The 25,738-nt window shown below is 42.6% G+C and overlaps 1 protein-coding gene across 4 annotated transcripts in view; it reads left to right on the top strand.

Moving 5' to 3' along the window:
- The window catches only part of HSD17B4 (hydroxysteroid 17-beta dehydrogenase 4), a 118,986-nt gene that overhangs the window by 79,840 nt on the left and 13,408 nt on the right, over positions 1-25,738 (top strand). For all 4 annotated transcript variants that reach the window (XM_073344781.1, XM_073344778.1, XM_073344779.1 and 1 more), the window contains 4 exons: positions 4,725-4,831; positions 6,858-6,944; positions 10,806-10,895; positions 20,229-20,367. In XM_073344781.1, the coding sequence (XP_073200882.1) occupies positions 4,725-4,831; positions 6,858-6,944; positions 10,806-10,895; positions 20,229-20,367 (423 nt within the window). The remainder of the gene's footprint in view (positions 1-4,724; positions 4,832-6,857; positions 6,945-10,805; positions 10,896-20,228; positions 20,368-25,738) is intronic.

The following is a 25,738-nucleotide window of genomic DNA, read 5'->3' on the forward strand; positions in this document are numbered from 1 at the left end:
ATGATGCGCTGGAGTGGTTTTAGTTGGGGGCTGAAGGTGGCAGCTAGTGGTGTTCTGTTATTTTCTTTGTCGGGCCTGTCCTGCAGTAGGTGACTTCTGGGTACTCTTCTGGCTCTGTCAATCTGTTTTTTCACTTCAGCAGGTGAGCATTGTAGTTTTAAGAATGCTAGATAGAGGTCTTGTAGGTGTTTGTCTCTGTCTGAGGGATTGGAGCAAATGCGGTTGTATCGTAGAGCTTGGCTTTGTCTATATTGTCTTTCACCTGTAGACAATGGATCGTGTGGTGTGTCCTGGATGGAAGCTGGAGGCATGTAGGTAAGTATAGCGGTCAGTAGATTTCTAGTTAGGGTGGTTATGTGACCATCGCTTATTAGCACATTAGTGTCCAGGAAATGGACTGCTTGTGTGGATTGGTCTGGGCTGAGGTTGATGGTGGGATGGAAATTGTTGAAATCATGGTGGAATTCCTCAAGGGCTTCTTTTCCATGGTTCCAGATGATGATGTCATCAATGTAGTGCAAGTAGAGTAGGGGCGTTAGGGGACGAGAGCTTAGGAAGCGTTGTCCTAAGTCAGCCGTAAAAATGTTGGCATACTGTGGGGCCATGCGGGTACCCATAGAAGTGTCGCTGATTTGAAGGTATATATTGTCCCCAAATGTGAAATAATTGTGGGTGAGGACAAAATCACAAAGGTCAGCCACCAGGTTTGCTGTGACAGTATCGGGGATACTGTTCCTGGTAGCTTGTCGTCCATCTTTGTGTGGAATGTTGGTTTAGAGGGCTTTTACATCCATAGTGGCCAGGATGGTGTTTTTTGGGATAGGATAGGCTGCTTCTTCTGACCATGTAGGTCTGGCTCCTAGGCCAATGGGAGCTGGGGGGAGCGGTGCCTGCGGGCAAGAGCAGTGTGCACAGAGTCTCCTGCCCCCAGCCCCACCTACTACCACTGGACCTGCTGCCCGCTTCTGGCACAAGTGCAATGCGGTGTCAGGACAGGCAGGCTTAGTTGCCCCCCCGCTGCGCTGCTGCCTAGGAGCTGCGTGAGGTAATCCCGTGCACCAAGCTCGAGCCCTAGCCCTCAGCCCCCCCAAACCTGGAGCCCCTTCTGCACCCCAAAACCCTCATCCCTGAGCCCAGCCCCCCAGCCCAGAGCCTTCTCACACGCCCCGCACCCAACCCTGTGCCCCAGCCCAGAGCCCTCTCCCAAACCCTGAACCCCACATTCCCGGCCCTGTTTCCTGGGGTTTTTTCAGCCCAAAGCTCTTGGTAACTTTTACTTTGTGCAAGGTGGCATCAGGAAATAAATCAAGGGAGACACGACCGTCCAACCAATAGACAGCTGGCACAAACAGGACAACACGAGTGCTTTCACTTAAAGCTAAACTTTACTTTAGTCTCAAGCACTTACACACGTCCACAACAGGTTAGTAAAACACCTTCAACCCTCGATAATTACCGAAGCTGAATGTGGCCTTCGAGTGGCATCATGACAGGTTTCCACTGGCCAAGTTTCCGTCTGCCAGTGGGGACCGCAATATGCATCCAGAGGGAGCGTCCCTGAAGAGCCCCTTCTGAGAAGTCCGGTTACCTGAAACTTTTCTCCCTTATTTATACATGAGTAACATAATTACATGTCCCTTAAAGAAAACTTGCTAAGCAAGCAGTTTTTAAAAATCAAGCAAGAGATTTTCTTATGGTCATCGATTTACCAGTTTTTTTTTTTTTTTCAGTGTGTCCATGCCCTGGAGCCCTGACAAACATTCCTGGGGGGCACATATAGATAGCCTTCCTGTTTTTCTAAAATACATAGATCAGCAATTTCAACATTCTTAGCAGAAAGGACACGGGGTCAAGCTGCCCTGTCTGTGGCACCCAAAACCCCCTCCCCTCCTGCCTTGGTTATGCTGAGGCCGCTGCATGACCAATTTACAACCTGCTGACTTAGCTACTTTTAGCAATAAGCCAGAGTGGTTCAGTACGGCCTGCTAACTTGACTACTATTAGCAATAAACAATAGTGGTTTTAGGCACTTCACTGGTTTGCTAAAATCTCCCCTTACAGCCCCACCCCAGAGCCCTCGTCCCCTCCTGCACTCTGAATCCCTCGGCTCCAGTCTGGAGCCCCTGCCTGCACCCCAAACCCCTCATCCCCGGCCCCACCACAGGGACTGCACCCCCAGTCCAGAGCCTTCACCCCTTCCCACACCCCAACTCCCTGTCTCAACCTGCAGCCCTCTCCCACTTGATGAATCCCTCAGCCCCACCCCTCCTAGCCTGGAGCCCCCTCCTACACCTCAAACCCCTCATGCCCCATCCCGGAGCCCATACCCCTTTCCGCATCCCAAACCTCTGCCTCAGCCCAGTGAAAGTGAGTGAGGGTGGGGTAGAGCAAGCCACTGAGGGAGGGGGAATGTAGTGAGTGGGGAGGCATGGCCTCAGGGGTGAGGCTAGGGTGTTCGGTTTTATGTGATTAGAAAGTTGACAACCCTAGCACATATGGCTGGTAGTTTCTGTTCCAAAAAAGGTTGTCAGTGTTTTTTTAATGTAGATAATAGATCGTATTTTTCCCTAGCCTTGTTCTCAGAATGGCTGAACTGTTTTGGCAGAAATTTTCCTAAAAAATTCATTTTGAGGCAGACATCCAGCATAGAGAATTTCAGCCCAAACTGTTAAAGTTGGTAAAGCTGTAAGCACCTGAAAACAGCCTCTTATAATGGGAAGTGCTAGGCAACCTCAATAGGAAGCGTAACTAGCCCCACCTATAATCTCCATTCATATTTAAATATATGTATATAATCATAGAAGCTATATATTCATTACGAAAAATAGTCTATATTTGAATGTCTCCTCGCTTCCATAGATTGTAGCTCTTCAGGACAGGAAACGTGTCTACTTCTGTGTTTTGCATAGCATCTACCATAATAGGCCACAGTTCTGATTGGAACTTGTGTTACTGTAATATAAATAATAAATTATAACAAAGGCTATTTCAATGGGATGCTCTCCAAATCTCTATTTAATGTGAACTAATATTAATAAATAATAAATATTAACAACAAGTGGAAGGAATGAAAGCCAAAATAGGGAAATATATATAAATTTAATTTAACCTGTTGAGTTAGAGTTGTATTCAAGTTGCCAGGGCCGCATGAAATTCATCCTGGGGTACATAGGGAATTAGCTGATATAATCTTGGAATTGTTAGCAATTCAAGAACTCATGGAGGATGAGTGAGGTCCCAGAGGACTGGAGAAGGGCAAATGTAATACATATCTATGAAAAGGGGAACAAAGAGGACCCAGGAAATTATAGGGCAGTCAGCCTAACTTCAATACCTGGAAAAATACTGGAACAAATTATTAAACTATAAATTGGTAAGCACCTAGGGGATAACATGGTTATAAGGAAAAGCCAGCATGGATTTGTCAAGAACAAATCATGGCAAACCAACCTAATTTACTACTTTGACAGAGTTACTTGCCTAGTGGAGAGTGGGGAAGCAGCAGATGTGATAAGTCTTGATTTTTAGTAAGGCTTTTGACACAGTCCTACAGGACATTCTCATAAGCAAACCAGGGAAATACTGTCTAGGTGAAATTACTATAAAGTGGGTGCACAACTGCTCGAGAGATCTTACTCAAAGAGTAGTTAACAATGGTTCACATTGAACTCAGAGGGTATATCAATCGGTGTTCCACAGGGCTCAGTCCTGGGTCTGGTACTATTCAATATTTTCATTAATTACTTGGATAATGGAGTGCACAGTTTTGCTTATAAAACCTATGGATGACCCGAAGCTGGGAGGGGTCGCAAGCACTTTGGAGGACAGGATTAGAATTCAAAACAGCCTTGACAAATTGAAGAATCTGAAATTAACATGTTGAAATTGAGTAAAGACAAATGCAAAGTATTTCCGTTAGGAAGGGCCAATCAAATGCACTACTGCAAAATGGGGAATAAGTGGCTAGGTAGTAGTACTACTGAAAAGCATCTGGGGGTTATAGTGGATTACAAATTGAATACGAGTCAACAATGTGATGCAGTTGCGAAAAAGGCTAATACCATTCTGGGGTGCATTAACAGGAGCATTGAATGTAAGACCAGGGAAGTAATTGTCATGCTCTTCATGGCACTGTTGAGGCCTCAGCTGGAGTACTCTGTCCAGTTCTGGATGCCACACTTTAGGAAAGATGTGAACAAATTGGAGAGAGTCCAGAGGAGAGCAACAAAAATGGTGACAGGTTTAGAAAACCTGACCTATGAGGAAAGGTTTTAAAAACTGGGTATGTTTAGTCTTGAGAAAAGAAGACTGATAACCAGTCTTCCAGTGTGTTAAGGGCTGTGATAAAGAGGTCTGTGATCATGTCGACTGAAGTATGACAAGAATTAATGGTTTTAATATGCAGCCAGGGAGATTTAGGTTAGATATTAGGAAAACCTTTCTAGCTATAAGGGTAGTTAAGCTCTGGAAAAGGCTTCCAAGTGAGGTTGTGGAATCCCCATCATTGGAGGTAGTTAAAAACAGGTTGGACAAGGCTGGTCTAGGTTTACTTGGTCCTGCCTCAGCATAGAGGACTGGACTTAATGACACTTTGAAGCCCCTTCCAGCCCTACATTTCTATAATTTGAGTATAAAGATGCATATAAAAATATAGGCCCTTAAAAAAGGAGAGCAAAACATGTACATTAAAACAAAAAATTGTTCTTTTTTTTTTTTTTAAATAGGATTTCAGAAACCCATACTGCATGGACTGTGTTCATTTGGTTTTGCTGCCAGGCATGTTTTGAAGCACTTTGCAAATAATGATGTGACCAGATTCAAGGCAATTAAGGTCTGTTCTTGGCAGTTAATTTCTCTTCCTTGATTATTCAGCTATTAAGGAGTAGTTCCTGTTCATTACATTTCCTAAGGTGGAAACGGACTTTAGATTTGTCTGTGCAAACTTATATTAAATCAGTCTGCCACAATGACAGAGTACTCACTTTGCTTTTACTTAATACTCTGTGTATTTTCATGGCTGTAGCTAGTATGTTTCTATAAATATTGCTAGTAGGGCTGTCGATTAATAGCAGTTAACTCATGCAATTAACTCAAAAAATTAATTGTGATTAAACAAATTAATCGCAATTTAATCGCACTGTTAAACAATAGAATACCAATTGAAATTTATTAAATATTTTGGATGTTTTTCTACCTTTTCAAATATATTGATTTCAGTTACAACACAGAATACAAGTGCTCACTTTATATTATTTTTATTACAAATATTTGCACTGTAAAAATGACAAACAAAATAAATACTATTTTTCAATTCACCTCATACAAGTACCGTAGTGCACTCTCTTTATTGTGAAAGTGCAACTTACAAATGTAGATTTGTTTTGTTACATAACTGCACTCAAAAAACAAAACAATGTAAAACTTTAGAGCCTACAAGTCCACTCAGTCCTACGTCTTGTTCAGCCAATCACTAAGAGAAACTAGTTTGTTTACATTTATGGGAGATAATGCTGCCCACTTCTTATTTACAATGTCACCTGAAAGTGAGAACAGAAAGAAGAGAACATGGCACTTCTGTAGCTAGCGTTGCAAGGTATTTACGTGCCAGATATGCTAAGCATTCGTATGTCCCTTCATGCTTTGGCCACCATTCCAGAGTACATGCTTCCATGCTGATGACGCTTGTTAAAAAAAATAATGCGTTAATTAAACTTGTGACTGAACTCCTTGGGGGAGAACTGTATGTCTCCTGCTCTGTGTTTTACCCGTTTTCTGCCATATGTTTCATATTATTGTAGTCTTGGATGATGACCCAGCATGTTGTTCATTTTAAGAACACTTTCACTGCAGATTTGACAAAACTCAAAGAAGGTACCAATTTGAGGTTTGTAAAGATAGCTACAGCACTCAACCCAAGGTTTCAGAATCTGAAGTGCCTTCCAAAATCTGAGAGAGACGGGGTGTAAAGCTGCTTTCAGAAGTCTTAGAAAAGCAACACTCTGATGTGGAAACTACAGAACTAGAACCACCAAAAAAAAATCAACCTTCTGCTGGTGGCATCTGACTCAGACGATGAAAATGAACATATGTTGGTCTGCACTGCTTTGGATCATTATCAAGCAGAACCCATCATCAGCATGATGCATGTCCTCTGGAATGATGGTTGAAGAACGAAGGGACATATGAATCTTTAGTGCATCTGGCACTTGCAATGCCGGCTACAACAGTGCCATGTGAATGCTTGTTCTCACTTTCAGGTGACATTGTAAACAAGAAGTGGGCAGCATTATCTGCTGTAAATGTAAACAAATTTGTTTGAGCGATTGGCTGAACAAGAAGTAGGACTGAGTGGACTTGTATGCTCTAAAGTTTTACATTGTTTTATTTTTTAATGCAGTTATTTTTTGTACATAGTTCTACATTTGTAAGTTTAACTTTCATGATAAAGAGATTGCACTACAGTACTTAAGTGAATTGAAAAATACTATCTTTTATTTTTATAGTGCAAGTATTTATAATACAAAATAAATACAAACTGAGCACTGTACACTTTGTGTTCTGTGTTGTAACTGAAATCAATATATTTGAAAATGTGTAAAATATCCAAAAATATTTATATAAATGGTATTCTGTTATTGTTTAACTGTGCGATTAATCGCGATTAATTTTTTTAATCGTTTGACAGCCCTAATTGTTAGATAATCTGCTTTGACAATTACATGTTTTCTGAACAGTTTTTTCTATTTCAATTGATTTTATGCTCTAGATTGCATATTTGTTTACATGCAAATCAGTACTACTGCTGAATGTTTTTATTTAGAAATAAATAAGGCAATCTGAACTCTTTCTTTTTGCAGGTCCGTTTTGTAAAACCAGTCTTTCCAGGACAAACTCTGCAAACAGAGATGTGGAAGGAGGGAAACAGAATTCACGTTCAAACCAAGGTCAGAACAGCGAGACTCAGGCTATGGGCTTTAGCAAAGGATGTTAAAAGTTGTTGTTTTTTTTTTTCCTGTGGGGGAACAAAATGGTTCTTCAATCATAGCTCTGAAGAAAAGAAGTCTTTATCACTTCACCTCATTTCTAAATCTAATAATAATAGTTTTCTGCTGTCATTGAGATTGCATACACAGTTGCTAGAAATAACATTGTCTATAAGAACTCCCTTAATTTAGGGATTTTTATAGCATTAAGATTCCAAATTAAGTGCATTGTACTGTTTTTGTAAATATAGCTTTTGAGGTTTATATATATATTTAATGATGGAAAAATGTGAAAACTGCAAGTGGTTATCTTCAATGTCTCTATCTTAGGCCTTGTCAACACACAAATTTGTACCTGTTTAGCTGAACTGGTGCAAACCTGTAAGTAGACGCTGTCTTGTTATGGTTTAGCTTGAACCTGTACCAAAGGTCTTTTCTATACAGAAAAGCTGCACCAATTTAGCTTAAACTAATTTAAACTAAGCCTTAATAAACCTGGTTTAAACCAAAATAAGAGTATCCCCAGAATCTTGTGTACTGGTTTAACTAAATCAGTTTAAAATCATGCCGTAAGTTAAACTGGTACCTCTATGTGCATAGACAAGCCCCTAGACATGATTTGAATAATTTTTGGTTTGTAGTTTTTCCTTGGCTGATTTAATCAACACAATAAATGAAACTGCCTATTTCTTGGGTATTCTTGTCACTTACATCTTCAAGCTTTTTATCTCTCTTCCCAAACCTGTTGTGTCTGAGTCAGTTCCCTTCTTCCTCCTCTCCATCTCATCTTATCAGGCAGTGTAGATTTGCTTTTCTTTCTCTACCCCTTGAACATCTTGCAAGGGGAAGCAGTGCTGTAATATTAAGCTACTTTATCAAATCAAATATGTGTTTGTTGTGCATGTCTGTTGAAGGTTTCTTGTAATTTCTCTGTAATTTAATATATTATTTTAAAAAGGCTAAGCTGTTAAGTATAGTACACTTAGGTTTTTTGGTGCTTAGGCTGGGAGTCTTTGGATGCCTTAATAAAATACTATAATTGTTCATGATGACCAGAGTGTGCTCACCACTGTGCACATATTAGGGAAAAAGACCCTACCAACTTTTTCAAGGATCTTATGTTCTGACCAGCAGATGGGCTTATCTCAAAGAGATACAAAACTCCTGGGGAAGAGAAAAGGAACCATGCATACATTTTGTTCACACACATGTAGATTGCTGGATTAAAGTTCATAGGCTTTCAGGAACAAGCAGCAGTTGGCATCCCAGACTTGCATTATCTCACCTTTAATTATTTTCAAAAGTTTCAACAAAGAATACTTATACATTAGTCTTAAATTTCAGCAAAGCACCAATGCAAATAGTAATGTATTCTAAAATGTTGTGTATAGGCCATCCTGTTATAGGTTTTACAAACCATCAGTAAGGATACAGTTTAGTCACGGAGGTCACAGAAGTCACTGATTCTGTAACTTTACCATACCTCCGTGTCGTCTTCTGCTTCACCTGGGACCGTGCCCCTCTGTTCCCACCCCCTTCCCCTGGTGTGGCTGGAGCTGGGGCTATGCTCCCCTGCCCCACACCTGGGGCTGGAGCCAGGACTGTGTGGGCCCCCCTCCCCCCACGGCTTCCACCATAGCTGTGTCAGTGCACCCTTGGCTGGAGCCATAGCCAGGGCCGTGCATCTCTGCCCCACAACTTCCCAGGACCACAGCCGGGACCGTGCACCCCTGTCCCACAGTTTCAGCCGTAGCTGTGAACACCCCCCTGTGACTATAGCTGGGGCTCTGCACCCTTGGCTGTGGCTGGGATTGGAGCTGGGACCGTGTGCCCCTGCCCAGCAGTTGCGGCCAGCTCTAGAGCTAGTGCTGTGTACCCCAACACTCACTCTCCCCAGCCCTGCTCGTGGCTGCGGCAACTGGAGCTGGGTCTGGGTCCCTCCACCCCCACAGTGGTGGGGTGACTCCAGCTGTCATTCCTCCACCTCCCACCCAGTCCTGGTTCCCCCCCTCTCCCCCCCGGTTATTTTTAGTCAAGTCACAGATAGGTCATGAGCTCCCGTGAATTTCTGTGAGCTGTCTGTGATTTTTACTAAAAATAACTGTGACAAAATCTTAACCTTAATGGTCAGTTACTTAATATTGGATTTATTAAGTCATCTGTGTGAAAAGGTTCCAGGTCAGGATTTGTGATTACTGGGCCAATTGGAATACATGAAGCCTCTGTCTAAATATTTGTGATCTCTGCTTAGTTTCCCCTATCTATTTTATTTTGTAGCAAGAGGTAGCTTAGGTACCTGATAGTATAAATTACACATAGTCCCTGTCCCAAAGAGCTTATGCTTTCACATGGAATGCCTTGAAGGAAACAACAAAAGAAGGGGGAAGAATGGAGTCTTGTCAGTCAGATTCTGCAGTTATTCAACAACAACAGGCTTGTGCACAACATATTTGAACAAATACTATTTAAATGAATCTGTAGCTTCTCTTTAAAGAGGCAATGTCAAGTTGAAATCCAGTCCTTAGAAAAAAGGAGTTCTGTCATTTTTTTATCACTTCACAACAACGAATCTATTTTCCTATCAAAATATTTTAATTCTTCCCTGTTGCTGCCTTAAAGACCCACAAAAGGAGGGGAACAGTGAAACTGACTACACACAAAATGCTGTCAAAAGCATATATGCATAAAGTAAATAAATGGAAAAATAGAGCAAGATCTTTTCTCTTTGAACTATTTCAGGGCTTGTTTACACAAACATTTGTTTCATGGTAAGCTGGGGTGTGACTCTAGCCTGTCCTTGTGGACCCTGCTGATGTGTATTAACAATTTGATAATGCGCTTTGATCGAGTCTTCTTTGAAACAGGACTAAATCAGAGTGCATCAAGGAAGTGTTAATGTGCATCAGTGGTGTCCATAGAGACAGCTAGTCCATAGTAGGCTAGTGCAGGGTAGATTCATGTCCCAGCTTGCTGTGAACTGATTATTTATGTAAACAAGTAACCTTAGCTGTCGTTTGAACAACAGAAGTACATTTTCAAATAGAAGCATGATTTTTAAGTTGATGGTGTCTTTTTAGGCCAAGGAGAAATATCTTTCCATATCCAAAAAAGTAAAGCTTAAAAATTCCTTAGAAGAGAAATAGAATTAAATCGCTCTAGCCATGCTTGTTAGATACTGTAGTAGCATGCTCTTAGTGCTCATTTGAACAGATAGTCTATTTGTAGGTAGAATGTCCTAGCATTGAGGCTACGTACTTGAAATAAATTGAACTGATAATTGAAGATGTAGTGCTCTCTAGTGGATAGAGCACTGGGCCGGCACTCAAAAGAACTATCTGGGTTCCATTCCCAGCTCTGCCACTGGCCTGTTCAGTGAACCTAGGGAAATCACATCACCTCTGTGCCTCAGTTTGTAAAAGTTTATCCTTTTTAAAGCACTCTGAGATCTACTGAAGAAAAGCGCTATATAAGAGCTATTTTATTTGTGTCCTGCTATCATGGCCTTATCCAGAAAATCTGTGGTGGTAGTTTTAATAGAAAAACATCATCATAATAATATTTGGGCTTTCTTTATGCATCAAAACAAACATCATTGTTCTTTTTTAGGACTGTTTGTAAAAGCAATAATTTCTAATTTACTTCAAACATGATTTTCCTTTGTTTTTCTCTTTGCTGGAGCTTTTTAAGTTTTGTTTTCTAATCTGTGATGCAAGACATGAGGAAGATTGCTTGGTCGCTTTAAAATGTAGCTGTTTTGGTCATTATAACTCCTCTTTCTTTACTTGGCATGATCCACTCAGAATATGAATTTTCTTTTAACAGGTCAAAGAAACTGGAGAAGTTGCCATTGCAGGAGCATATGTAGATCTGACATCAATCCTTGATAAACCTTCAGCTAAAGACCCCATTAAGGTAGGGGAAAAAGACACTTAGATGGATCAACTTGTGGAGAAGCATACTTCTGTTTTACTTTTGAAAGAATGTACAAAATACTAGAATTTTGTAGCAGTCTCACAAGTGATATGAGATGAGTAAACTAATACAGTAATACACAGGTAAGAGTTATTTAAACTTCTAGGTTCATTGATCTATTTGAGAAAATGTCCTGTATGGGTGTTCCAGTTTTGAAGTGCTTGGCAGCAATCTTAGCTATTCGGTTGTGAATCACCACATCTTATACAGAAGAAGCTACTAAGAACACACTAGAAAGTGAACTGGATGGTTGTGTAAGATCCACAGATATGAGCACCTGGTGGCTGAGCTCAAACTCAGTTGCACTATTAATGGCTGTGTCTACAATATGGGGACCTGTTTTTCTGGTGTAGACAAGACTTTGGAGAAAAAATACTGTGTACATTTAGAAATGAGTCACCTTTTATAGATTGAGGGGAAAATGGACAGAAAGACAGAGGAAGAGTTAAAGTCAAGATATACAATAAAGGAGGAGAAAGGTGGAAGGGGCAAATTAAAAAGAATACAAATAAAAAGTACTGAGAAATGTTTATTTTGTAGAAAAGGGTTGGAGGCTACTCAAGTGAATAACTCTCACCAAGGTGAGTAAGGGGTTCACAATCTAGCTCCTGCTATGTGTGTATAGGCATTTGCTTTGATGTACCTAGAACAGAGGTGGGCAAACTACGGCCTGCGGGCCACATCCAGCCTGCGGGACCCTCCTGCCCAGCCCCTGAGCTCCTGGCCCGGTTGTCTCGTCCCCAGCCCCTCCCCGGTTGTCTCCCCCTCCCCAACAGCCTCACCTCGCCATGCTGCTGGCACAATGCTTGGGGCAGTGAGCTTCTGGGGCAGTGCAGCTGCAGAGCCCAGCCTGACCCGGTGCTCTGTGCTGCGCGGTGGCGTGGCTGGCTCCAGCCAGGCTCCAGCCACCAGTGCTTCAGGCAGCGCGGTAAGGGGGCAGGAAGCGGCGGGGTTGGAAAGAGGGCAGGGGAGTTGGGACGGGGGGGCATGGACAGGGGTCAGAGTGGTCAGAGGACGGGGAACAGGGGGGTTGAATGGGGGTAGGGATCCCGGGGGGGGCAGTCCAGAAGGAGGGGGGGTTGGATGGGGCGGCGGGGGGCAGTCGGGCAGGGTTCTGGAGGCAGTCAGGGGACAGGGAGAAGCGGGGGTTGGATGTGGCAGGGGACCTGGGGGGAGGGGGGACAGTCAGGAAGGAGAGGAGGGGTTGGATGGGTTGGCAGGGGGCAGTCGGGGGGGGTGTGTGGATGGGGCGGGGGTTCTGGGGGGGCTTTCAGGGAACGGGGGGGTTGGATGGGGCAGGAGTCTGGCGGGGGGACATCAGGAGGCGAGAAGCGGGGGGTGGGGGGATCTGGGGCGGGGACTGGACCACGGCTGGCTGTTTGGGGAGGCACAGCCTCAGACCAAAAAGTTTGCCTGCCTCTGACCTAGATGTTATGATTGTCAGGGTGGGGCACAGACCAGATTGTGGATGGGAGAGTTGGGGTGCTAGTCTAGGCCTCTGAAGACCTGGGTTCAATTTCCTGCTTCACAATCATATTCCTGTGTGACCTTGGACAAGTAATTTATTTTCTGTGCCTCTGTTCGCCATCTGTAGAGTGGTGATAGTACTTCACTACCTCATGGGGGTTCTGAGGACAAATGCATTAAAGATTGTGAGGTGCTCAGATACTACGGAAATGGAATTATATAATACTTAAGACAAGTTCCTAGAAAACTCTTTCTCCTTACACCTTCTCAGCCTTTAAGTCATGTGGCATATTGGAGAGTCTCATCCTTCCTGTTTTAGATTTCTTTAATGGCATGAAAATAAGCCAGGCATAGACAATCTTGTCCCCCATAGTGGTGTTCCTTGGTGTCTGTTCCCAGATTCATCCAGATTGTCTTCAGTACTACTGTGGCTAAATAGTTTGTTTCCATTTGTCTGCCTCACATTTGCATCTAATCACCCCCCATCAACCCATTCCAGTCCACATCTGCAATGCGCATACCTTTGGCAATTGTATACTGTCAGCAAAAATCCTTTGGAGATGTAACCCATTGTAGACGTCTTAGTTTGTCTTTAAGGTTGGCAAGGGTTGTTTTTTTGTATAGTTGTCCCTTAAAAGTACAGTATTTCTACTCCTTATCAGATTTGTCTTTTATCTGACAATAACGCCAATCTATCCCCAAAATGTATAAAAGAGTACAATAAAATATGGTAGGCTTAGAATTTGATGTTCATAGCAATGACATTCTACCTTGTATTTCATGCCAAAGTATTGCTAAAGTTCCATTATAGCATATATCCTATATTATGTACAAGAATGATATGAAAAGAATATTAAAGCTACAAAATCAAGTACTCAGAAGTTAGGAAATGCCAGAATTAAGCTTGCCTGTGCCACCTCCCTGCTCTTAGTTCTGGTGCCTAGTGCTACATAGCACCCCCATTTTTATGGGGAGCAATTTCAGGGAAAATCCTGCTTATCCTCTGCAGTCCAGGGCTAGATCAGGCTCAGAACAGATGGAATGTTCAGAGAATGTAACTGTCAAACTTTAACACGTCTCTAAACAATGTCCGCAAACTGGGTTTCAGAGGCTTGTATCTTGGCTAAATTTGGACAGATTTTCAAAGGGATGACAAAAGGCACAGCTCTTTGACCAGAGGGATATCTGTGCCAAATTTCTAGTCCCTGCTCCAGTGTGTGGAGTTGCTAGAGCTTCTCAGTGAAGTGGTTGTAATAATTTTTTAACATAGGCAAAACTGCTTACATTTCTCTGACCTTGTTCTGAGAAATGGCTGAAGCATTTTTGCTCAAATTTTCCAAAATATTTCAGCCTGAGCTAGACAGCCATCATGGAAAACTTCAGCCTCAATGATTGAAGTTTGAAAAAGTTATAAGCAATTGAAAATGATGTGTTATAATGAAATGTGTCAGGCAATCTTAATTTTAGGCAATGCTCATTGCAACACTTACAATATCCTGTGTGCTATGTACACCTAGGTACAGTAAGGTGAATAAAAGATATCATGGCACCTTTAACTCTGCCTTAGTCTGATAACTGGACTGTAGGATGAAATGTAATAGATAAAAATGTTAATATTGGAGCAGCTTCCTAAAATGTAAAAACTTATCCATTAAACCATGTATCTTTTCAAAAGCGACAAAGGCTTACAAATGACTAACTGGATGCAAAATGTAAATATTTAAATTTAGTTACATGCGTAGACTGTCGGTCTTTCATCAGCTGAGACTGAGCTGATCACAACATGTCTTCCAATCCTTCGTCACGCTTGTCCATATCTCCTTGTGAGGAAATCATCCCACCTCTTTGGAGGCTGATCGCATGGCCATTTTTGTTCTCATGGATACCACTCAGATAGAAATGTTGTTGCTGAGTCGGGCCACATGTCCCACCCACCGCACTTTGCTGAGCCTGCTTTCAACAATGTCTCTCACTCCAGACAGCTGCCAAATTATTTCGTTGGGGATGTGATTGCGGAGCAAAATGCCCAAAAATGTTCGTTCCATCTCCCTCTGTGTGACAGTTGATGTTCTTCAGTCTTTGTCAGCGACCATGTTTCGCTGCCATATAACATCGCTGGAAGCACAGTCAAGTTAAAAAGATTTGCACGAGTTGTTTTGCTGATCTTTCCTTGGAGGATGTCCTTGATGTCATTGAATGTGCACCGTCCAGCTTTTTTTCTGCGCGATAGTTCGCCTTTCTGATCGTGGTGCATTTTGACTTCCTGGCCCAAATAAACGTATTTATCAACCTCTTGGATCTGCTCTCCTCCAAGTGATGTTTGGGTTCTTGGCAGACCATTTGATCTCATATATTTTGTTTTCGACCGGTTCATTTTTAATCTGACTTGACTACTTTTCATGTTCAGTTCTTTAAGCGTTCTCTCAATCTGGGCTGTATTTTCAGCTATCAGTATGATATAATCTACGAACCTTAGATGGTTTATCCGCTCGCCGTTGATATTAATCCTGCCTTTCAAGTCTGCTCATCGAAAAACCAGTTCAAGACAGGCTGTGAATAATTTTGGTGAAACTGTATCTTCTTGTTTCACTCCTTTCTTGATGGGGATTCGGAGGGGAGTATCGAACAGTGATATGTCCGTGCTGCAGCCAGAGTTCGCTTCCTTTAGTAATGTGATATATTTCATGCTGATGCCCTGTTCTGAAAGAGCTTCAAGAATGGCGTTAGTCTCTACGCTGATGAACACCTTCTTGTAGTCCACGAAGGCAATGCACAAAAGGAACTTGTATTCCCTTGAACGCTCTAGTAGTTGGTTTAGAGTGAAGATGTGGTCTGTCATGCTGTAATTCCTTCAAAAGCCAGCCTGCTCTCTATGTTGCTGTTCATCCAGGTTTCATGACAGTTGATTTGTGTCAAGGTTCCTCCCCCACTCTGAACTCTAGGGTACAGATGTGGGGACCTGCATGAAAAACCTCCTAAGCTTATCTTTACCAGCTTAGGTCAAAACTTCCCCAAGGTACAAAATATTACACCCGTTATCCTTGGACTGGCCGCTACCACCACCAAACTAATACTGGTTACTGGGGAAGAGCTGTTTGGACGCGTCCTTCCCCCCAAAATACTTCCCAAAACCTTGCACCCCACTTCCTGGACAAGGTTTGGTAAAAAGCCTCACCAATTTGCCTAGGTGACTACAGACCCAGACCCTTGGATCTTAAGAACAATGAACAATCCTCCCAACACTTGCACCCCCCCTTTCCTGGGAAATGTTGGATAAAAAGCCTCACCAATTTGCATAGGTGACCACAGACCCAAACCCTTGGATCTGAGAACAATGAAAAAGCATTCAGTGTTTTACAAGAAGACTTTTAATAAAAAATAGAAGTAAATAGAAATAAAGAAATCCCCCCTGTAAAATCAGGATGGTAGATATCTTACAGGGTAATTAGATTCAAAAACATAGAGAACCCCTCTAGGCAAAACCTTAAGTTACAAAAAAGATACATAGACAGAAATAGTTATTCTATTCAGCACAATTCTTTTCTCAGCCATTTAAAGAAATCATAATCTAACACATACCTAGCTAGATTACTTACTAAAAGTTCTAAGACTCCATTCCTGGTCTATCCCCGGCCAAGACGACTACAGACAGACCCAGACCCTTTGTTTCTCTCCCTCCTCCCAGCTTTTGAAAGTATCTTGTCTCCTCATTGGTCATTTTGGTCAGGTGCCAGCGAGGTTACCTTTAGCTTCTTAACCCTTTACGTGAGAGGAGCTTTCCCCTGGCCAGGAGGGATTTCAAAGGGGTTTACCCTTCCCTTTATATTTATGACAATTTGTTATTATTTTAGTGAACAACTTAGAGATATGTGAAAGCAGGCAGATTGGGCGATAGTTCTTTAGATTTTCTCTATCGCCTTTCTTATGCAGCAAGATGGTATTGGACCCCGTCCAACTGGACGGGATCTTTTGGATTTCCAGGTAGCAGCTGAACCTTTGGGCGAGAGCTTTGCAAAGTTCCTGACCTCCCGCCTTAAGCACTTCTGCTATCAGACCGTCCTTGCCTGAAGCCTTCCCCTCTTTCATTTGATGGACTGCGTGACGGACTTCGCTGATGAGAACAGGGGGTATGTGTTCATCAGTTTGTTGAAGTGATGGCATTGGGACGTCTATACGGGATGCAAACAGCTGGGTATAGAAATCGCTGCAGATCGCCTCCATCTCTATTTGATCGTTTACTGATTCTCTGTCCTTCAAAACAGATAATGATGACCTGTACAATGCCAGTTCCCGTTTGCATTTTTTGAGACTTTTAGGATCTTCAGCAGCCTTTAGGAGCTTTTCGGTTCGAAATTTCTTGAAGTCTTCCTTCAACTTCATTCGTATGAGCTTGCAGAGAAGGGAGAACTCAAGCCTGTCGCTGCCATTTCTTTTCATTGTCCTCCTCTTCTCCATAAAGTCTTTGTCCTCTCCGAGATTCTTCCGCAAGCTCTTCTTGGTCTTTCACGCTCAGCTGATTTCACACACCATTTCAGTCTCTTACTAAAGTTCTCATAATCGTCGTCGCAGTTGTCCAGGAGGCTCCAGTCTTTCCTAGAAATGTTTTCCTTCGGGATTGCCTCATTGAAAGCTACCATTTCGTGCCTTCTGTTCTCCATACACAGCGCCTTTTTCTCCACATTCACACAGTGAATGTGAGTCAGGCTGTCAGTAGGTGATGGTCGCTACCGATATTGAATGATGGCACTACTGAAATATCCTGCACAACGTGTCGTCTATCAATCAGAAAGTAATCAATTTCATTTTTTGTCTTCGTGTTTGGTGCAATCCAGGTCCATCTTCTGTTGGCCTCCTTTCGGAACCAGGTGTTACCAATGAACATTTTCCTCATTTCTGCCAATATAGCTAGTCATTCTCTGATACCATACCTTCCTATGAACTTTACACCCTCTCTCCATCTTCCAACCTTGGCGTTAAAATCTCCCATCACAATCGTATAATGTGGAACTCCGAGCGAGGGTTTCCCCCAGTTCCTGATAAAATTCTTCTACATCATCATCTTCGCATGCACTTAGAGGAGTATAGATCTCGATGATTTTGAGGGTACTATTTTGGTTCAGTAGGAGGTAAAGCACCCCAATACGCGATGACTTCAAATGGCTTGAGACAATTTTCAAAGACCGTTTCTTGTTTATGATGAATCCGACTTCTCTAGCTGTCCTCATGCCTTCTCCTTTTCCTAGAATGACCATGCTTCCATCCCTCCAGCTGACCTCCATCTCCTTCTTTTGTCATGTTTCGCAAAGACCCAGCACATCGCAGGCTGTTTTTGCCTTTTCCTCCATGAGATGGTTTATCGATTCCTCCCTCGTCAGTGTTCTGCAGTTGTAAGTGCACACTGAGAGAGTTGTCCGGTTTCCTTTTGGCGACCTGGCACCTGAGATTTTTTGCAGCCTCTTGTCATTCGAATGCCTCACTGCCTCCGAAGTGGGGATTGAGGAACATGCAGAGAACGGAGACTTGGTTTTCCATGTTGTTCTAGCCATTGTTTTCGGCCACAGGCTGGCTGGGCTGTCAGCGGGGCATTTACCTCCTCAATTTAGCTAGTTTACAGCCTTAGGAAGAGGGATTATACACCTCTCCACAGAGGAAACAACCCCCTCGCTGGGCTGACAGTCCCGACACCTTGATAGCATGGTCAGTGGTGGGCTCAGGGCACAGGGGCTTGCCCCGCTTCTCCTCTGCTACCATCGCTGTCGAACAGCCACGTTGTGGCGTCAAGGTAGGATTTGCAGTAGTTACATAATAGCTTAAATTTACCATTAGTCAAACAGTTTGACACCAAAAATACTGAATATATGCTATATCTTTGACTGTCCACGGCGAAATGAATACACTGAAACCTTATAAATCAATCTATTTTTTGAAAGTTAATATGTTGAAAATAAAGGCAACCCATTTTTTAGATGATGCCTTATTCTATAACTAGTGTACATAATGCATTGTGGGGCAGAAGCCATGATTACACTTCAGGTAAATTGAAAGGTAATTTATAAGGCTTAAATATATGCTTTCACTTCAGGATTATTTAAATTACAAAGATAAATCGCAAGAACTATAGAGGTAATTTGTGAAATCGTTCTCAGGAACAATTCCACAAAAAAAATGTTTTTTTCAGGTAGAATTTACCGTCTAAAGTAGACATGCTGGATGTGATTATTGTGTGTGGAAGGAGACATATCTCTATTATACAGTAACTCCTCACTTAACATCCTAGTTATGTTATTGAAAAATGGAACTTTAAGCGAAACCATGTTAAGCGAATCCAATTTCCCCATAAGAATGAATGTAAATTAGGGGGGTTAGGTTCCAGGGTAATTTTTTTCACCAGACAAAAGACATTATATACATGTATAGTAAAAGTTTTACATAATTTTAAACAATTACTTTAATACCAATGAGGATTGTGAAGCTTGGTTGAGGCAGGGGTGTAGTGGGCTCAGGGCACAGGGGCTTGCCCCGCTTCTCCTGCTGTGTGGGGGCAGGGGGGCTTGCTCCGCTTCACCCACTGGGCATTCCAGCTAGGGAGCAGGGTGGAGGCGCAGGGGCTTGCCCTGTTCGGCCCACCCAGCACTCCTCCTGGGGAACAAGGTGGAGGTGTGGGGGCTTGCCCTGTTCCGCCCTGGCTCATGCTAAGGAGCGGGGTTGGGGCGCAAGGACTTGTCCTGCTCTATCCGCCCAACATTCAAGCTGGGGGGCAGGCAAGCCCCTGCACCAAACAAAATTATAAATTAATCCAGGGGTATCCGCTTTATATTCGCGGATATCTGTGAACCATTTCTGTGGATAGCAGCACTGATGCAGATACAAATTTTGTATCCACGCGGGGCTCTGATGGTAAGACTTGGGTAGGCAGCTGTGAGGAACTGCAGTGCAAGGCCAGGGGGGCAGGGACGCTGGGCGGGGGCTGCTTGGGCCCCACGCCCAGGGCAGGTGGAGTATCTGCACGGCTCCCCACAGCTGCCCGCCCGGCTGTTATAGTGGCCAGGCTGCAGCTCTGAGCTGCCCTGCCACCCCTCCTCCCCCACCAGAGCTGGGTCTGGGAGAGCCGCGCTGTTAGCTGCGGGGAGCCTGGGTCTCTCCACCTGCCTTGGGCGGGGGGGCTGGGACGGGGGCGGCTCACGTCCCCAGCCCAGGGTAGGTGGAGGGTCTGCCGGCTTCCTACATCTACCAACGTGGCTCTCCCCATCCTGGCTCTGGCCGGGGAGGTGGGCGGTTCAGAGCCACAGCCTGGCCATGGTAAGAGTTTGCCCGAGGGAGGTGGTGGGGTGGCTGAGAACAGCCCCTGATTTTGTCCCCGCCCCCCAGGCTCCCTGCCTGGCCAAGGGCAGGTGGCGGGTCCACGACTGCATGTGGGCTGCCCATGTGGGTCTCTCTGGCTGGTCTCCAGCAGGGAAGTGCATCGGAGCCTCAGCCTGGCCCTCAGTGTAGAGCCCTGCAAATCTGCGGATATCTGCAGATAATTTTTTGCGGATAGCGCATGGGATGCCAATACACATTTGTGTGTCAGCGCAGGGTTCTAGTTATAAGGGAACATTGCGGGACTTTAAAGGAGTATGTTCTCTAATAGGTCAGCGACCTAAGGGTGAAACGACGTTAACCGGGAGGATGTCAAGTGAGGAGTTACTGTATTGTAATCACTTTGCAGAATAGACTTCTCTGGATGCTGTGTTTGAACGGTAGTTATACTTTTATTACCTTTTAATGTACCTTTCCATTTAAAACTGTATGTACTTTATTTTATAGGCGTCAGGGCTGCAGAGTGATCTTGTGTTTGAAGAAATTGGTCGCCGCATCAAAGAGGTTGGAAATCAGCTGGTAAAGAAAGTAAATGCCATATTCCAGTGGGACATCACTAAAGGTGGAGAGACAGCAGCACAATGGAGTAAGTCATAGGCTTGTTTATATAATGCCCTGATGCATTTTTTTAATGAAGTGAGGTGAGTTATACGCCCGCCAGTTAAGACCTGCTATTTTAAAGGTAAGCAGAAGTAATAGATGGGAGCACTCATTAGGGCTTGAAAATGCAAATGTGTATTGCACAAGTGACAGTTTTTGCGAATGAGTGGGATAATGTTCCATAATAGTAGTTAATAACCCTTCTAAAAACTTAGCTATATACCTTGCCTATTTGGGTGTATGTAGAGACAAGTTGTCCTATAAACATTTGTTCTTAAGATGTTTCCACTCATGTATTTTCTTTGGAACAATGTACCGTTTTAACCAAGTCTTTCCGATTCAGAGTCTGTGGGATTAAAGTTTGCTAAAGTTTTACGCATTTTTACCTCTTCTCAAGAAAATGTCTAGATTGCTTTATGGAAGCCAAAGCATTTAATTGCAACAACTTTGTGCTTTAAGATCTTTAATTTGGATAAAAAGAACAGGAGTACTTTTGGCATCTTAGAGACTAACAAATTTGCTCTAATAAATTTGTTAGTCTCTAAGGTGCCACAAGTACTCCTGTTCTTTTTGCGGATACAGACTTAACACAGCTGTTACTCTGAAATGTTAATTTGGATAGTTAGATAAGGAAAATCTATGTTTCTACAGGGCTTTTAAATAAATTTCTCACTTTTCTTTGGTTGTTTTTTTTGTTTTTCTCTTTCTCTGATGTTCTGTTTTCAAGGATACATATTTCTGTAAAACGTAAAATCTTTTTCTTACTCAGATGAATGAATGTCAGGAATCTGTGGAATTACTGTTTATTTTGCCTCCTTGTCTAGAATGGTCTGTTAGAGGGATACAAAATTTTGTCCCAAGGCCACACTGGCAGTTTACCAGAAGCCCCACAGTCATACATAATATGCATAAAATTAAGTAGATTTAATTAAGTAGATTAATTTCCCACACTTTTTTATGTGGATGTGCAACTCTCAGAGCCTGCAACTCTCAGAGCCTACAATCCTCAGTTTGTAATGCTTCATCTTAATTTGCCTGGGCACTTGGAGCAAAATGAAAGCTTGCACAGTGGGAACTGTATTCATAGATTCATAGATATTAAGGTCAGAAGGGACCATTATGATCACCTAGTCTAACCTCCTGCACAATGCAGGCCACTGAATCTCACCCATCCACTCCTGCAATAAACCTCTCACCTATGTCTGAGCTATTGAAGTCCTCAAATCATGGTTTAAAGACTTCAAGGTGCAGAGAATCCTCCAGCAAGTGACCCGTACCCAGTGCTGCAGAGGAAGGCGAAAAACCCCCAGGGCCTCTTCCAATCTGCCCTGGAGGAAAATTCCTTCTTGACCCCAAATATGGTGATCAGCTGAACCCTGAGCATATGGGCAAGATTCCCCAGCCAGATACTCAGGAAAGAATTCTCTGTAGTAACTCAGATCCCACCCCATCTAACATTCCATCACAGGCCTTTGGGCCTATTTACCATGAATAGTTAAAGATCAATTAATTTCCAAAGTCATGTTATCCCACTATACCTTCTCCTCCATAAATTTATCGAGTTTAATCTTGAAGCCAGATAGGTCTTTTGCCCCCACTGCTTCCCTTGGAAGGCTGTTCCAGAACTTCACTACTCTGATGGTTAGAAACCTTCTAATTTCAAGTCTAAACTTCCTGATGGCCAGTTTATATCCATTTGTTCTTGTGTCCACATTGGTACTGAGCTTAATTAATTCCTCTCACTCTCTGGTATTTATCCCTCCGATATATTTATAGAGAGCAATCATATCTCCCCTCAGCCTTCTTTTGGTTAGGCTAAACAAGCCAACCTCCTTAAGTCTCCTTTCATAAGACAGATTTTCCATTCCTCGGATCATCCTAGTAGCCCTTCTCTGTACCTGTTCCAGTTTGAATTCATCCTTCTTAAACATGGGAGACCAGAACTGCACACAGTATTCCAGGTGAGGTCTCACCAGTGCCTTGTATAATGGTACTGACACCTCCTTATCTCTACCGGAAATACCTCGCCTGACACATCCCAAGACCGCATTAGCTTTTTTCACGGCCATATCACATTGGCGGCTCATAGTCATCCTGTGGTCAACCAATACTCCAAGGTCCTTCTCCTCTTCCGTTACTTCTAACTGATGTGTCTCCAGTTTATAACTAAAATTCTTGTTATTAATCCCTAAATGGGTGACCTTGCACTTCTCACTATTAAATTTCATCCTATTACTATTACTCCAGTTTACAAGGTCATCCAGATCCTCCTGTATGATATCCCGGTCCTTCTCTAAATTGGCAATACCTCCCAGCTTTGTATCATCCACAAACTTTATTAGTACACTCCCACTTTTTGTGCCGAGGTCTGTAAAAAAAGATTAAATAAGATTGGTCCCAAAACCGATCCCTGAGGAACTCCACTGGTAACCTCCCTCCAGCCTGACAGTTCACCTTTCAGTATGACCTGCTGTAGTCTCCCCTTTAACCAATTCCTTATCCACCTTTCAATTTTCATATTGATCCCCATCTTTTCCAGTTTAACTAATAATTCCCCATGTGGCACCGTATCAAACGCCTTACTGAAATTGAGGTAAATTAGATCCACTGCGTTTCCTTTGTCTAAAAAATCTGTTACTTTCTCAAAGAAGGAGATCAGGTTGGTTTGGCACGATCTACCTTTTGTAAAACCACATTGTATTTTGTCCCATTTACCATTGACCTCAATGTCCTTACCTGCTTTCTCCTTCAAATTTTTTTCCAAGAGCTTGCATACTACAGATGTCAAACTAACAGGCCTGTAGTTACCCGAATCACTTTTTTTTCCTTTCTTAAAAATAGGACCTATATTAGCAATTCTCCAGTCATACGGTACAACCCCCGAGTTTACAGATTCAATACAAATTCCTGCTAATGGGCTTGAAATTTCATGTGCCAATTCCTTTAATATTCTTGGATGAAGATTATCTGGGCCTCCGATTTAGTCCCATTAAGCTGTTTGAGTTTCACTTCTACCTCAGATATGGTAATATCTACCTCCATATCCTCATTCCCATTTGTCATGCTACCATTATCCCTTAAGATCCTCTTTAGCCTTATTAAAGACTGAGGCCAAGTGTTTGTTTAGATATTGGGCCATGCCTAGATTATCCTTAACCTCCACTCTATCCTCAGTGTTTAGCGGTCCCACTTCTTTCTTTATTTTCTTCTTATTTATATGGCATTAGAACCTTTTACTATTGGTTTTAATTCCCTTTGCAGGGTCCAACTCTACTTGACTTTTAGCCTTTCTCACTTTATTCCTACATGTTCTGACCTCAATCAGGTAGCTTTCCTTGCTGATCCCTCCCATCTTCCACTCCCTGTATGCTTTCTGTTTTTTCTTAATCACTTCTCTGAGATGCTTGCTCATCCAGCTTGGTCTACAACTCCTACCTATGAATCTTTTCCCCTTTCTTGGGATACAAGCTTCTGATAGCTTCTGCAGCTTTGATTTGAAGTAATCCCAGACCTCCTCTGCCTTTAGATCCATACATTCTTCAGCCCAATCCACTTCCCTGACTAATTTCCTTAATTTTTGAGAGTCAGCCCTTTTGAAATCAAAAACCCTTGTCGCAGATTTATTTTTGTTTATCCTTCCGTTCAGTTTGAACTGAATTAGCTCATGATCACTTGAACCAAGGTTGTCCCCTACAACAATTTCTTCTATGAGGTCCTCACTACTCACCAAAACCAAATCTAAAATGGCATCCCCTCTAGTCGGTTCAGCAACTACTTGATGAAGGAATCCATCAGCTATCGCATCTAGGAAAATCTGAGCCCTATTATTATTACTAGCACTTGTCCTCCAGTCTATATCTGGGAAGTTAGTCTCCCATGATCACGCAGTTTCCATTAGTATTTACTTCATTAAAAACATTAAAGAGGGCTCTATCCATACCAAAATTAGATCCTGGCGGTCTATAGCACACCCCAAGCACTATCACAGGGGGGGCTCTAGTAGTTTTCTTCCCCAATGTGATCTTTGCCCAGATGGACTCTGTCTTATCCATTCCATCGCTTCTTATTTCTTCACATTCTGTAGTCTGTGTGTGCTATACCATCTCAAGTTGAGGGAGGCTGGTGGAGTTTTTTGGGTTATATTTGGTCATTGGGCTTCATTTTGATCACATATCACCATTTTTATCTAACAGTAATTCTGGGAGGCTTTAAGAGCCCTCCATAAATCAGCTCTTTCTCTAAATTATTTAAGAAACTATTCCGTCTCTCTGATTTGCAGGGAGAAAGGTGTAGTTACTTTTGTAATTTCCCTTCCCCTCTTCCCAGTTCTTTGCATTTGAGATTCTGACTAACAAGGCTTCTGCTAGTGGGCAGGACATCATGCTGAATATTGAACCAGTGTGGCTTGACAGCTGTTTTTTACCTTTCTGGCATAGCGAGCTGTCCTTGGAGAAGATGAATAAGCTGCACTGAGATAACAGTGGTGATAAATGCATTAAAAATACAGTGGAACACCATTTATCCAATCTAATTGGGACCAGGGCAAGATCAGATAATCAAATATTCAGATAATCCGGAGAATGGGCAAAGAGCTTCAGCCCTGTCAGTGGGGCTTAGGTTGTCAACCTTGATTCGGTTAATACAGAGAGCCAGATAAACGGAGGCTCGGATAAATGGGGTTCTACTGTACCTAAATAGATTACATTAAGTTCTCCAGAAGCCAAAAATCTTTCTTTAAATCAAAATAGGAGGAAGGCAGATTTTACAAGGTTCAACCTTGAGGACTTCCTGCCTACAAAGAATCAAATTGGAGAAATGATCTGAAATAAATAGGATGAAATTCAATAAGGACAAATGCCACATACTACACTTAGAAAGGAATAATCGAATGCACAAATACAAAATGGGAAGTGATTGCCTAGGAAGGAGAATTTCAGAAAAGGATTTTGGAGTTATACTGAATCACAAACTAAATATGAATCAATCTGCTCAGCACTGATAAGTCCTCAGGTAAAAGTTCTGGACACCACACTTCAGGGAAGATGTGGACAAATTGGAGGAAGTTCAGGGGAGAGCAACAAAAACGATGAAATGACCTATGATGAAAGATTGGAAAAACTGTGTATGTTTAGTCTGGAGAAGAGAAGACTGAGAGGGGAAATAAGTCTTCAAGTATGTAAAAGATTCCTATAAAAAGGAAGGTGATAAATTGTTCTCCTTATCCACTGAGGATAGGACAAGAAGTAGTGGGCTTAAATTCAGCAAGGGAGATTTAGGTTAGACATTAGGAAAAATGTCTTAACTGTAAGGGTAATTAAGTACTGGAACAAATTGCCTAGGGAAGGTGTGGAATCTCC

The sequence above is a fragment of the Lepidochelys kempii genome, chromosome 5, assembly GCF_965140265.1.
Source record: "Lepidochelys kempii isolate rLepKem1 chromosome 5, rLepKem1.hap2, whole genome shotgun sequence".
NCBI classification, from domain to species: domain Eukaryota; kingdom Metazoa; phylum Chordata; order Testudines; family Cheloniidae; genus Lepidochelys; species Lepidochelys kempii.